General features: G+C 37.3%; 1 protein-coding gene across 3 annotated transcripts in view; it reads right to left on the reverse strand.

Moving 5' to 3' along the window:
• Nucleotides 1-12,707, reverse strand: part of PPP2R5C (protein phosphatase 2 regulatory subunit B'gamma) — a 188,303-nt gene that overhangs the window by 10,580 nt on the left and 165,016 nt on the right. For all 3 annotated transcript variants that reach the window (XM_030558740.1, XM_030558739.1, XM_030558741.1), the window contains 4 exons: nucleotides 11,685-11,812; nucleotides 9,123-9,224; nucleotides 6,642-6,714; nucleotides 3,900-4,016 (listed from right to left, as the gene is read on the reverse strand). In XM_030558740.1, coding sequence (XP_030414600.1) covers nucleotides 3,900-4,016; nucleotides 6,642-6,714; nucleotides 9,123-9,224; nucleotides 11,685-11,812 — 420 coding nt within the window. The remainder of the gene's footprint in view (nucleotides 1-3,899; nucleotides 4,017-6,641; nucleotides 6,715-9,122; nucleotides 9,225-11,684; nucleotides 11,813-12,707) is intronic.

Raw genomic sequence — 12,707 nt, forward strand, 5'->3', positions numbered from 1 at the left:
TCCCAAGAGTAATCCATATATTGAGACACTGAAGTTCCCCTGGCTTCACGCACAGAAATGGAATCATTTCAGAGAAAGCTATCACAGAAGCTCTGGACCTAAAGCTTTCTTCTTAGCAATCTAAATTTAGCTTCCAAGACCTCCCTAGGTTACTGGTACTAATATGTACCAAAACCACAAACTGCTCCCCAGCACTCCCTAGAAGCCTGTCTACATGTCTTAAGACTTTTGTCACCTTCACATCCCATAAGAAAATCACTGAACAGATCTCTCAGTTGCCACACACATCTCTCTATATTTCAGTAGATCAAATACTCAACTATCACAGCCTGTCTTGAACTTCCAAATGTGAAGAATGATGCTTCTCCTCTATGTCAGTCAGAAAATAATTCCCAACTAGGTTGCTTTCCATCATGAGATCTTCTGAGTCCCAGTCCAGGGGTGTAACCCCAAGACCATCCCAGTCTGTTCTAAACTCCAATGAGAGGGCAATTATTATAAAATCATTACGGGTAGTAACAGTTATTCTACTCCCCCAATATATACCATATAAATTGTTACCAAGTACATATATAGCCCCCATCACCATAGTAGGAATTTATCCCAAATATTTAAACATAGAGATACAAATCTGCCTTCCTTCCTATCTTGCAGGAGAAATAGCTCCATTATTTTACAGGATTTTGTGTGTTAGAACAAGTGGGTGTATTTAGAAAGAGTGTATGTGTATAAATGGAGAAAGAAAGTGAGTCTGCATTTAGTTCTGAAAGCGGGGAGGTCTGGTTTTCTCTCTCTGCATAACAGGAAAAACAAAAAACAAAAACACCCAAATGAAAGTCGTCCTAGGTTTTGACTAAATAACTAAAATGTACTCTACACCACCAGAGTTCGTAACAAGAAAAGAAAATGCTTCACGTTAACAGTTTGAATCCTTTTTTTGCTTTACTTGCCTTTACACGTAAGGAATGAAAATTAAATAATTCAACGAATCATTCTATATCAGTGATTACTTTTCACATTTTCACTTCTATAGTTTCCTTGTCTGGTTAGTATCTCCCAGTGATAAACTTTTATATTTTACTAAAAAAAACCAAAAAACAATTCTGTTAAGTCTCTTTTTAAGAAAGCTGTTCCGACACTAAGGCCTGGTCTACACTACACGTTTAAACCGAATTTAGCAGCATTAAACCGATTTAACCCTGCACCCCTCCACACAACAAAGCCTTTATATCAATATAAAGGGCTCTTTAAACCAATTTCTGTACTTCTCACCGACGAGAGGAGTAGCGCTGAAATCGATATTGCCATGTTGGATTAGGGTTAGTGTGGCTGCAAATTGACAGTATTGGCCTTCAGGCGGTATCCCACAGTGCACCATTGTGACTGCTCTGGAAAGCACTCTGAACTCGGATGCACTGGTCAGGTAGACAGGAAACGCCCTGCGAACTTTGGAATTTCATTTCCTGTTTGCCCAGCGTGGAACTCTGATCAGCATGGGTGGCGATGCAGTCCCAAATCCAAAAAGAGCTCCAGCATGGACCGCACAGGAGATACTGGATCTGATCGCTGTATGGGGAGACAAATCTGTTCTATCAGAGCTCCGTTACAGAAGACGAAATGCCAAAGCATTTGAAAAAATCCCCAGGCTATGATAGAGTCCACAGTACAGTGCTGTGTGACAAGCGTAACAAAAAGCCAAAGAATCAAATGGACGCTCATGGAGGGAGGGAGGGGGTACTGAGGACTCCAGCTATCCCACAGTCCCCGCAGTCTCCAAAAAGCATTTGCATTCTTGGCTGAGCTCCCAATGCCTGAAGGGTCAAAAACATTTTCCCAGGTGTTTCGGGGTATATGTTGTCAATTTACACTCTTCCCCCTCCTCCCCCAAAAGAAAAGGGAAAAAATTCATTTCTCGCCTTTTTTCAATGTCACCCTATGTCTACTGTATGCTGCTGGTAGACAGGGCACTGCAGCGCTGAACACCAGCATCCCCTTCCCAGTGGCAGATGTGCAATATGACTGATATCTGTCTTCATCATCAGCCCGTGAGTGCTCCTGGCTGGCCTCGGTGAGGTTGGCCGGGGATGCTTGGGTAAAAATGGGAATGACTCCTGGTCATTCTGGGCAGATGGTACAAAACGGCTGGTAACCGTCCTCATCATAGCAACTGGAGGCTGAGCTCCATCAGCCCCCCCTCCTTTCATGTTTAAAGAAAAGATTCTGTACTGCCTGGACTATCATAGCAGCTGGAGGCTTCCTCCCCCTCATTTTATCTCACTAAAAACTCAGTATTTCTTATTCCTGCATTCTTTATTACTTCATCACACAAATGGGGGGACACTGCCACAGTAGCCCAGGAGGGTTGGGGGAGGAGGGAAGCAACGGGTGGGGTTGTTGCAGGGGCACCCCCTAGAATGGTATGCAGCTCATCATTTCTGCGGGATCTCTGATGCTCTGACACGGAGTGGCTGTGCTCTCTGGTTCTCTAGCACACTTGCCCCATATTCTAGGCAGGATTGACTCTATTTTTAGACAAAACATAAAGAAGGGAATGACCCAGGTAGTCATTCCCATTTTTGTCCATGTGCCCCTGGCCGACCTCAGCGAGGCCAGCCAGGAGCACCCATGACAGCAGCAGACGGTACAAAACGACTGATAACAGTCATCTCATCGCCAATTTACAATGGCAGACGGTGCAATAGAGATGGTAACCGTCTCTGCTACCTTGCAAAGGCAAATGAATGCTGCTGTGTAGCGCTGCAGTACTGCGTCTGTCAGCAGCATCCAGTACACATACAGTGACAAGGCAAAACGGGCTCCATGGTTGCCATGCTATGGCGTCTGCCAGGGCAATCCAGGGAAAAAGGGCGTGAAATGATTGTCTGCCGTTGCTTTCATGGAGGAAGGATTGAGTGACGACATTTACCCAGAATCACCGGCGACACTGTTTTTGCATTGGGATCTCAACCCAGAATTCCAATGGGCGACGGAGACTGCGGGAACTATGGGATAGCTACGGGATAGCTACCCACAGTGCAACCCTCTGGAAATTGATGCTAGCCTCGGTACATGGATGCACACCGCCGAATTAATGTGCTTAGCATGGCCGCGTGCACTCGACTTTATACAATCTGTTTTATAAAAACGGTTTATGTAAAATTGGAATAATCCTGTAGTGTAGCCATACCCTAACTAATGAATACCTTTCTTCTGCTTTACAACACCTCCTCCCTGGCTCTGTCACCCAGATTCACTCCCCAGCCTTCTTTATCTTCTCTCCATGGCTCACTAGTCCTATTGATCTGACTGCTATCCTGGTTCTCAGAAAAGCACTTGGCAGCCCATCAACTCAACTGCCTCTATGCCACACTCCAACTCTTCTCAGACATGTTAACGGTCTATAGCAATAGTCCAAGTTGGCAGGCGTGGTAAGATTAATCAGATCAGGCCTCCCCTCTGGTAAGCCATAGGAGCTCTGTCAGATGGAGAAGTGTTTTCTGGAACAGATTGACCTGGCAACTTTGCCTGCAACCCCCCACATCCTGTACTTAAAAGGGGGCAGCAGAGAAGCATAAAAGCAGCTACCATTACCATTACCCAAATGTTTTTGTAGAAGAAATCACAAAACATACAGCAGAAAGCAGGCATTACAGTTAGAATTTTTATTTCTGGCTACTATTGTATTTTTTGTTTTAAAATAGCATTTCTGTCAACATTGATTAGTGTAAGATACCATGGTTAAAATGTTATGAAAATACTACTGAAGATGATTTCTAGGGTTAATGGGTACTGCTGTTTTTAGAAAAGGTAACTGTTCTCTTTAGTTTGACTGGTTACTAATTACAGATTTGTAAATTAAGATTGTAGAGAACAAGTTTAATTTTTTCATATGGTTTTACCTGACACGCCTCCTCTTTCACTGTCTTTTTCAGCATCTGTAAATCTTCAATTAAAGGTCCATCTGTTTCCATTGCAACAGGACTGTTCAGCAAACTGGTGTCACTATTTGTTGGGTACTAATAAAATGCAAATTGTTAAAATATAATCATTGTTAGCAATGATAACTGGATAGTAAATCAGAGCATTTAATTGACAAGACTTTTAATTTTAAACTAGCTTCTGTATAATTTTAATGCATCAAGAATTAAATTAATTATGCTCCCAGAACTGAAGTATGATGGAAAAATAAAAACTGAGTCTCCATTACTTTGGTTCTGGCAGAAATACAATATTTAAATATACAATTAAAGTAAAAGGAGCAAAATTACACCAGGAACATGCATGAATCTGAGTTTTAAAGGTGGAAGAATAAAATTCTAAATTGCCAATGCTCAATTTCCGTTCTGCTAAATATTTAATATAAATTGTATTAGAGACACTATCAAACGTTTTCTGATTGATATAACAACAGAAATATGTACTGGTTTTGGTTGCAGGAGCAAGTTTGTATTTGTAAAGACAAAACCCAATATTTAAAAAGACCCCGTTTTCCTATGGTATGCTTTCACAATACAATGAAAAGTGTAAGTACTTCTCTTTTAGAAATATAAAATAGGAACATACAGTACCTTTGCTGAATAAAAAAGACCTGTCAAATTAAACTTTACAGAATCTAAACTAACACAGAGCACTAGTTTGCAGAGATCCTGACAATTACAATTTTTATCTTAAATCAAATGATCTATTAGTACTGTTAAGACCAACAAAGAAAAAATTGCTGTGTCACATACACATAGACCATTTTAAAACCCATTAAGATTTTTCCACAATTATTTTAGTAACTGAATGTAATAGTAACTTAATAGACATATCTGAAATCACACATAATACAAAGCAGAAAAATGAAGAAAATTAAGTACAAAAAGTTAATTATTTTAAGTCACTATAATTAAAATACCTTACACTTTATTTTACATAAAGGTGCAAAATTAGGAATAGCTTTCAACAATACATATAAATTAAAAAATTAGGAATATAAAAACAAATACTAGAAGACAGATAACTAGATATAAATTCTGAAAGAAATTTTGGTCATCTATCAAAAAAGCACTAAGAGCATGCACAGATATGCTGTATATAGATTCTTCATGTGGCTGAAGGCTTAAGTGTCAAAATTAATTTGTGTTTTTAAATTTAACTTGCTGATTATATTAATTTTGTCATTCAAGCAGACTATGTAAAGTATTGTATACATAGGTTATGCTAATCAGTTTTAGAAAATGTACATAGTTACACAGAATTTTTTTTGAACAATAGAAAAAGGTTCATGTTTGTACAATTACATTATTTTACTATATGAGCTTGAATAAGTCACAGTGGTTTTAGCAAGGCACAATTGTTTATCATTTGTGAGAATAAGTATGAACATATTTTGAAAAAGCATGTACTCTTCATTCAGCACTTTTGTAATGGTGCCTTTTTAGTAAGGTTAAAATTACTGGCAAAGATTAATCAGATTTGTCTATGGCACTAATCAAAAAGTACAATCAAAATTGTATCTGTTTATCTAAGTAGAATATGTTTTGTTGCACAAAGTTTTAAATTTCTCTGCTTTCACATACATGGTTCTTTTTAAAGTTACAGTGAACTTAAGCTCTCACTCAGCTGACCTACTGATAAACTGTCCAATTTTAATTACTAAATATTTTCTATGACCACTTTAGAAAGGATTCCCCTGTAATCCCCCCGAAAAATCAATGAGAGAAAATATTTCTAAAATGTCTTTTGGTTAGAAAAAGATAGCTGTATTCTTTACTATTCATTAAACTGATACCAAGATCATACTAGTGCAACCACTGGATCCCCCAACAGTTGTATTCAGCCAGGAACCTTTTGGGTTGATAAGAACGTTATAGGTAAAGGTTTCCTTTTTTGCCAACAGCAAACCTTGACATGATTGAAATCCAGAAATTTGACACTTAAAGAACAAATAGCAGCACAGGAACACCACAAAGCAATAGAACAAGAATAAATCAGAATAGCTTGTTCACTCTAACATGTTTTTGTTCTTTCAGAAAAACCTGCCCTTGTAGCTGGCTATAGAAACTACATCTGCGTAAGAACAAGGTGGTTTTCCTTGTAGCTAGGAGCTGGTTTTGATCTGCATGTTCACCCACGAACAGTCCATTACACAATCCAGGCACCACGTGGATACAACAGACAGGGACATGCACCATTGCTTTAATTCACTGGGCACAGCAGAGTAAAACAATCTGACAGGTCACAAGTCCCAGCTAGACAGAAGTTCTACTTTTAGCAGAAAACACTCCAATTCCCAATATCCCTCTTCTAATTTAGGCTTTTGTTTACATTGAGTTTTTTCAAGAGAAACCAATATTATAATATCTGTTTATGCAATTCTGAACAATCACTTTTCAGACCACAATTCTATAGATATGTCTTATAAAGGAAGAAAGGAAAAGGTACTTCAGATCAGTCTTGTCTGAAACGCTTGTTTGCAAAATAAGTACTTGCACAAGAGAAAGGTTACAAATTTTAAAAGCATTTTTATTGCAGATTTTTCATATACAATATTAGTGAAACGGTTTTATTTCCAGGATCAGTCATATATCTGTTACCCCTCTGATATTTAACAAAACCCTAGAATTTTTAACATAAATATGTTAATCTTTTCTAAATACCTGGGGATTTGATTTGGCTAGATTTTCTATTTTAACCCATGCTTCTTCTCTTTCCTTCGATTTTAGCTTCTCTCTGCAAAAAAAATTTAAAAACAGAGATAACAGATAAACTCAGTGAATTTATAAGTTAAACTCTCATACTATTCTTAAACAGAATAGTGAATAATTGGTTATTTCACCTATTTAGATACATCTTCTACCAATTTTTGATGGACAGTTTGCCCATATACATATCTAAACCATACCACACTGCTGGTTGTGATTGCAGGGCAACATTAAAACAAAAGAGTGACAACTGTCTCAAGAAAATAAGGAAACTTTTTTACAATAAACTGACTGGCATTCTCACCTTGTGCACAATCCATTTGACTCTGACAGCTATATGTTGCTAAAAAATACATGATTACAGCAAAAAAAAATCTTTGGCATTTAGACTGGTGTATAGTCTGAAATAATTATAAATGTAGAATCCAACAGTAACAGTAAAGGACATTGTTTATTTCCACTGTTCTGATTGCAGTTTATTTAAATTTAAGTAAAATAATGACCACATCAATAAAAAAACTATTTTGAGATTGAATAATGTTTCATTAATGGCGAAATACTTGAGGAAAACAAATCAAGGGAAAGGGTCTAGTTACTGTCTAAACTTGTTTGAGAGATGTACATTCAAAGGTGATTTGCAAAGTGTGTGGGGAGGGGAATGAGCTTGTGCCCTTATGGCTTCCTTGTGGAGTAAAAAAGGCCAAAATGACCATTGAAAAGAAAGGGATTTTTTCCCCCCCCAGCTTCTCTTCCACCTCAGAAAAATCAGGATTAAGCCTTATTCCTCTTTTTAGCTGACTAACTCCTTGGCCAGAGAACTGGTATGAAATCCTGGCTCTACTGAAGTCAATGGCAACACTTCAATTGACTTTAGTGGGGCCAGGGTATCAACACGCAGTGGGAGCTCTCTCAGCGTTCAGATGGTAGAGTAGGAGTTCTAAATATTTAAGAGAGTGTCCCCTCACGTGGTTGTGTTAAATCAACACCTCCCTCCTCAAATGAATTTTAATTCATGAGCAAAAATCACTCTTTCAGTTGCTCAGGATTCAGTTTCTTGTCTGGACTTTGCTGCACTCAAGAAAAAAAAGAATAAAGACTTTATTTTCTAATATAAAAAATAAGCAGAATTGTTTTCACTAGAAAAATAGTATACCAAAAACTCAGTCCTATTTATCTTTTTTGCTTCTTTCTATGACGTACACAATTTTTTCATCCTTTTAAGAGAATACTTTTAAAATTTGTCTCATACGACGTATTCTAGTTCACTTTCACTTAAATTTACAGGAATAACCTATATACCAGCACAAGCACCTATACCCTACTATAACTGAGGCTACACTAGTTCGGGGTGGAGGGGAGGGATTGCACTGATTTCAAATAAATATAGTTAAAGCAGAACAAAACTATGTGTTGCTAAGCCCCCCTTAAGGACTACTATAGGAAGAAATCATGATCATTTCACTTTGAAACTAAAAACATGATTCTAACCAAGTTCTGCTCAAACCCCCAAATATTCCTGTGCTGAAACAGAACCACCAATAATTTTCATTTCTACAGTTCCTTTAATCAGGATCTGAAACACTTTACAAGCAAATATTTATGCCTCAAACCATCCCTGTGAACATGCTTAGACTTATTATACCTATGGGGAAGTGGAAGCACGGAGAAATTATATGACTCAAAGACCATACAAGTCTGTTGCACATTTGGGAATAAAAACCAGAAAAGTTCAAGCTTCCAATCCCCTGCTCTGTTCACCTGACCATACTACACTTCTTTCCTATTTATCTACAATTTATTAAATAAGTTTCCAGTACTGCTCTGTCTCTCAAATAAAGGAATCTCTTTTTTTCCTTTTAAATTTGTACCTAGGTTAAAGATGAAATTAAGCAAAATTCAATAGTTCACTTCACAGATGTGAGGAATATGCTACAACATAGCATTAATACAAACATATCCCATCCATAATTGCATTTATGACAAAATACAATAATGCCCTGTACATATATGCACATGCATGCACTCTACAAAACAATGCTAAAGAATTCTGAAAAGTATTAGGGTGGGGATGTGGGGGATAGATGGCAAATAATGCATCTAAAATAAAAGCAGGATGTAAATTAGTTATTCTCTTCTGTTGGACTTTGAGACTGGTGGTGTCACAACAATGATTTCGCAGAAAGATGGCTGCCAGCAGCAGTATTAGATTTGAACTATTATTTTAAACACTTCATTTTTAAATACATTTCACAGTTCATGCATGTTGAAAAGCAAAAGAATTTCACCATGTGAATTTTCAGATTTTTGTGCTGAATAAAACGGGCACAACTTTTTTTTTTTTTTTTTAAAAAACAAGAGTAACTTTTCAAAGTAAACAATAAAAATTCTCTGAACAGGTTATTGTAGAATATGCTGAAATGTTAATATGAAACTTACTTCAGTTTTTCTGCTTTAAATTGTTGTGTGCAGTCATCAAACAGTTTTTGGTTCATCTCCATGAAGAGTTTCAGAGCATTGTATATCAAGCCATGTATTGTCCTGTAAGTAAAATTTCGTGTTGAAACTCACAGTACTTTAAACTTTGCTCTGCTTAACAGTAGCCAATAACTTACAAAACTAGAAAATTACATTATTTTGCAATACATAATGACAAAACTAGTTAATGGAAGTTTCTTTTAGCTACAGTATGGCTAATACAAATTCTAAATCATTAAATGTTTTAAGCATCTTCATATACAGTTTACTTACTCTACAGCAGTATTTGCCACTTGTTAATGAAAAATGTTCTTCGGAAGTTCTAATTCTCCTTTATATAATATTGTGCATCAATATACGGTTGCTTTAGAAATTTAAAAGTTGATACAACTTTAATCAAAATAGAATTATTAGAAAAAATTAAAACAGTAATATAGACCTCAGCAGGTGATACATTTATACTGTTAACTGAATGAAATTCTGTAAATATTGCTATACTGATATAGAGGAGTCTGTGTAATGTAAAACTTATTCTGAAAGCATAACCACAGCTATACACATATGGTAGAAATATATAACATACTGACTCACAATAATAGGGCTCTTTAAAACTAGTATTAAACTACTCCTAGGAGAATTCTGCGCCACTGTGCACGCAAAATTCCGTCTCCCCCACCCCACAGAATTGGGGCTGCAGAGCTTCTGGCTGCCACTAGGGGATGCTGGACTCTGCAGAGCCCAGCTTGCAGCGAGCAGCCCGCCCAGCCTGGCTGACTAGAGGCTTTATGCTCTACTTAATCCTCACTCTCCTGGCAAAGGGTGAGGAAGGGGAGGGCTGCACAGTGTCCCCTGGCAGGACAGTAAAGTGGCTGAGCTCTGGTGGGAAGGGGGTGCTGGTATCTGGGCCAGGGGGTGCCCCACAACTGGGCTCTGGGGGGATGAGAGTGCAGGTGTCTGGGCCTTGGGGGCCCCACATAGCCCCCCGCAACTGGAACTGGGTTGTCACAGATGTTTCTTTAATTCTCTACTCCTGGGGAAATATATTTTGCTGTTGTCTGTATTGCTGACATACTTGTTGACAGCTATTTTGAAGTAAATTACCAAAAATAACTGAAACTGGAATGATTGTATTGTGTTATTCTGACAAATAAAATATGCAGAATTTTAAAATATTGTGTGCAGAATAACCCCGGGAATATATATGCAAACAGTATATATGAAAAACAACAACAACAACAACAACAAATCTTCACCTGCATTATATAGTGCACACTGCGAAAGAAGTAAAAGTTTACTCTGCAGAAATAATCTATTATAAATTACTGATCACTAGATCAGAAAATAAATTAGTTACATTGTTAATTTGCATCATTCATGTTGGTTACACAGTGAGCTTGGGAGTGTGCTGGATTTCATGACTTCATTCATGCTCAGGACAGAATGAATGGATGGCCGTAAAAAGTGAGAAAAACAACTGAAAGTAACCCATATTTACTATTCACCACATGAATCTTTTTTTAGAATTACAGTTTCTTTTAAAAGTAATCCAGATAATATTTTTAAAATCGGTATATCAATGGATTACCTGTATCCAGTTATTGCACACACTTCCCTCAGTATACCTTTCACTGAAGTTAGTGAGAGAGTCATCAGGAATTACTGTAGGCCAACCAATCAGTAGTCCTCACTCCACAGCAATGAGCTATGGAACAACCACACCACCAGCTCTTGCACACTAGCTCAAACAAAACTGTTTTGCAGCTGGAGCAGCTGCAGGATGGAGCTGACTAAAAGTACTTTCATGCTTGAGTATTACACTATTGTGTGGATGGAAAGGGAAAAACAAAGGCGATATGTAGACAGAGAAAGAAAACAGGAGACAAATGCTGAGAAAAGGAAGAAGAAAAATAATAAGATGATTTTCATATGGATATAGTCAAATGATTATCAATGGAAAAATGTGGGCCAACAAAGTTTAGATGTCAACCATCAAAATTTGTCTTTAGTAACCACTGAACTACTACGCAATACACATTTAATTTACTCAATATAAATAATCCAAAATAAAATATGGTGTAGGAGACAAGCTGCACTAAAACATATTTTTACAGGAAAGAGTCCACCCTCTCAAATGCATTTCCTGGGCCCTCTGACAGGTGATATGACATTTGCCCCAACTCATCTCCTTTCACATTGTTAAGGTCTTGGTAGAAATATTGTGAATACGCATGAGGCATCTGATGAAGTGGGCTGCAGCCCACAAAAGCTTATGCTCAAATAAATTTGTTAGTCTCTAAGGTGCCACAAGTACTCCTGTTCTTTTTGCAGATACAGACTAACATGGCTGCTACTCTGATACCATGATTATACTGTAACTACAACAGTTAATTCACAAACACAAGGCATTTTAATCCTAATTGTTTGAAACTAAAGTTCATTACTGTTAGATAAGTAACATTAACAACATTTAGAAAGGCCTTTAAATATATTAACAAATATATTATTTGTACAAGAGTCTCTTACTTGTTCCAATGTGTCTTTGAATTTCGGTACAATGATGGAAACATGATGGGCAAAATCTTTGCTGCATTGTCACTGATTAAACTCATAATGTACTCATTATTCCAGTAGTATAGTGCTCGTTCTGCCACCTGAAAGACATGAAGGTAAGCACACTACTTTATCCATCTTCCAGTTAGCATTTTCATACCATAAAGTTTGCTGAACAGAACTGAAATTAGGATATAAAATGGCCTGGAGAGAATTGAGGATACCAAATATTAAGTACCAAAATATTTTAAAATTACCATCAAGAAATTCAAAGTTATGGTTTACTTTTTAATCTGGGTCAGAACTGTGTATTTTACAGACATATGGCTGCAAATCATTCTTAAACATGTGTCCTGTGCCCTCCATTTTATCTATGATGCAGCACATTCACAATTTAAATAGAATCCCCTGTGATCTGTTGGGGTCATGTAGATAGTAACACTCTTCCTGCATTTAAAAAAAGGTTCTCAGTCAAGAAAGTCGGTGCCAATTTGGTACTTCTACAGTAGCCCTGCAGCACAGCTAAGAAACCTAAGAACTGCTGTGATCCAAGGATCTCTTGATGCCAACTCGCAGAAGGCACAGAGGCACATAGGGATACAAGGATCCCATGGGTTCACTAAAGAATATGTAAGGTCTCTAATCAAAGTGTGTGTCATACTAGTAATCAATCATTGTGAAATGTGTACACAGAACACACATGAAGAGTTATGTATATATTCTAAAAATTATGTTTTCTGAAACTTAAGACAGGTCACTCAAGAACAGTATCTAGAGACAAATTTCTACAGGCAGGAAGTGGGAGACACTTGTCTCCATGATGGATCACTGTGTATTGTATGTCATATAGTAGAAATGTATTAGCATTCTAAGTCAAATGTTAAGTAAGAGCTGGCAGAGATTTGAGAAGGAAATTGACAGGAGGAAATAAACAGCAGGGGTAACCCTATTTCAGGTGAACATCAAAGATATGTTCTTATGTATTGGGGGAGCAGA

The sequence above is a fragment of the Gopherus evgoodei genome, chromosome 4 (genome assembly GCF_007399415.2).
Source record: "Gopherus evgoodei ecotype Sinaloan lineage chromosome 4, rGopEvg1_v1.p, whole genome shotgun sequence".
Classification (NCBI taxonomy): domain Eukaryota; kingdom Metazoa; phylum Chordata; order Testudines; family Testudinidae; genus Gopherus; species Gopherus evgoodei.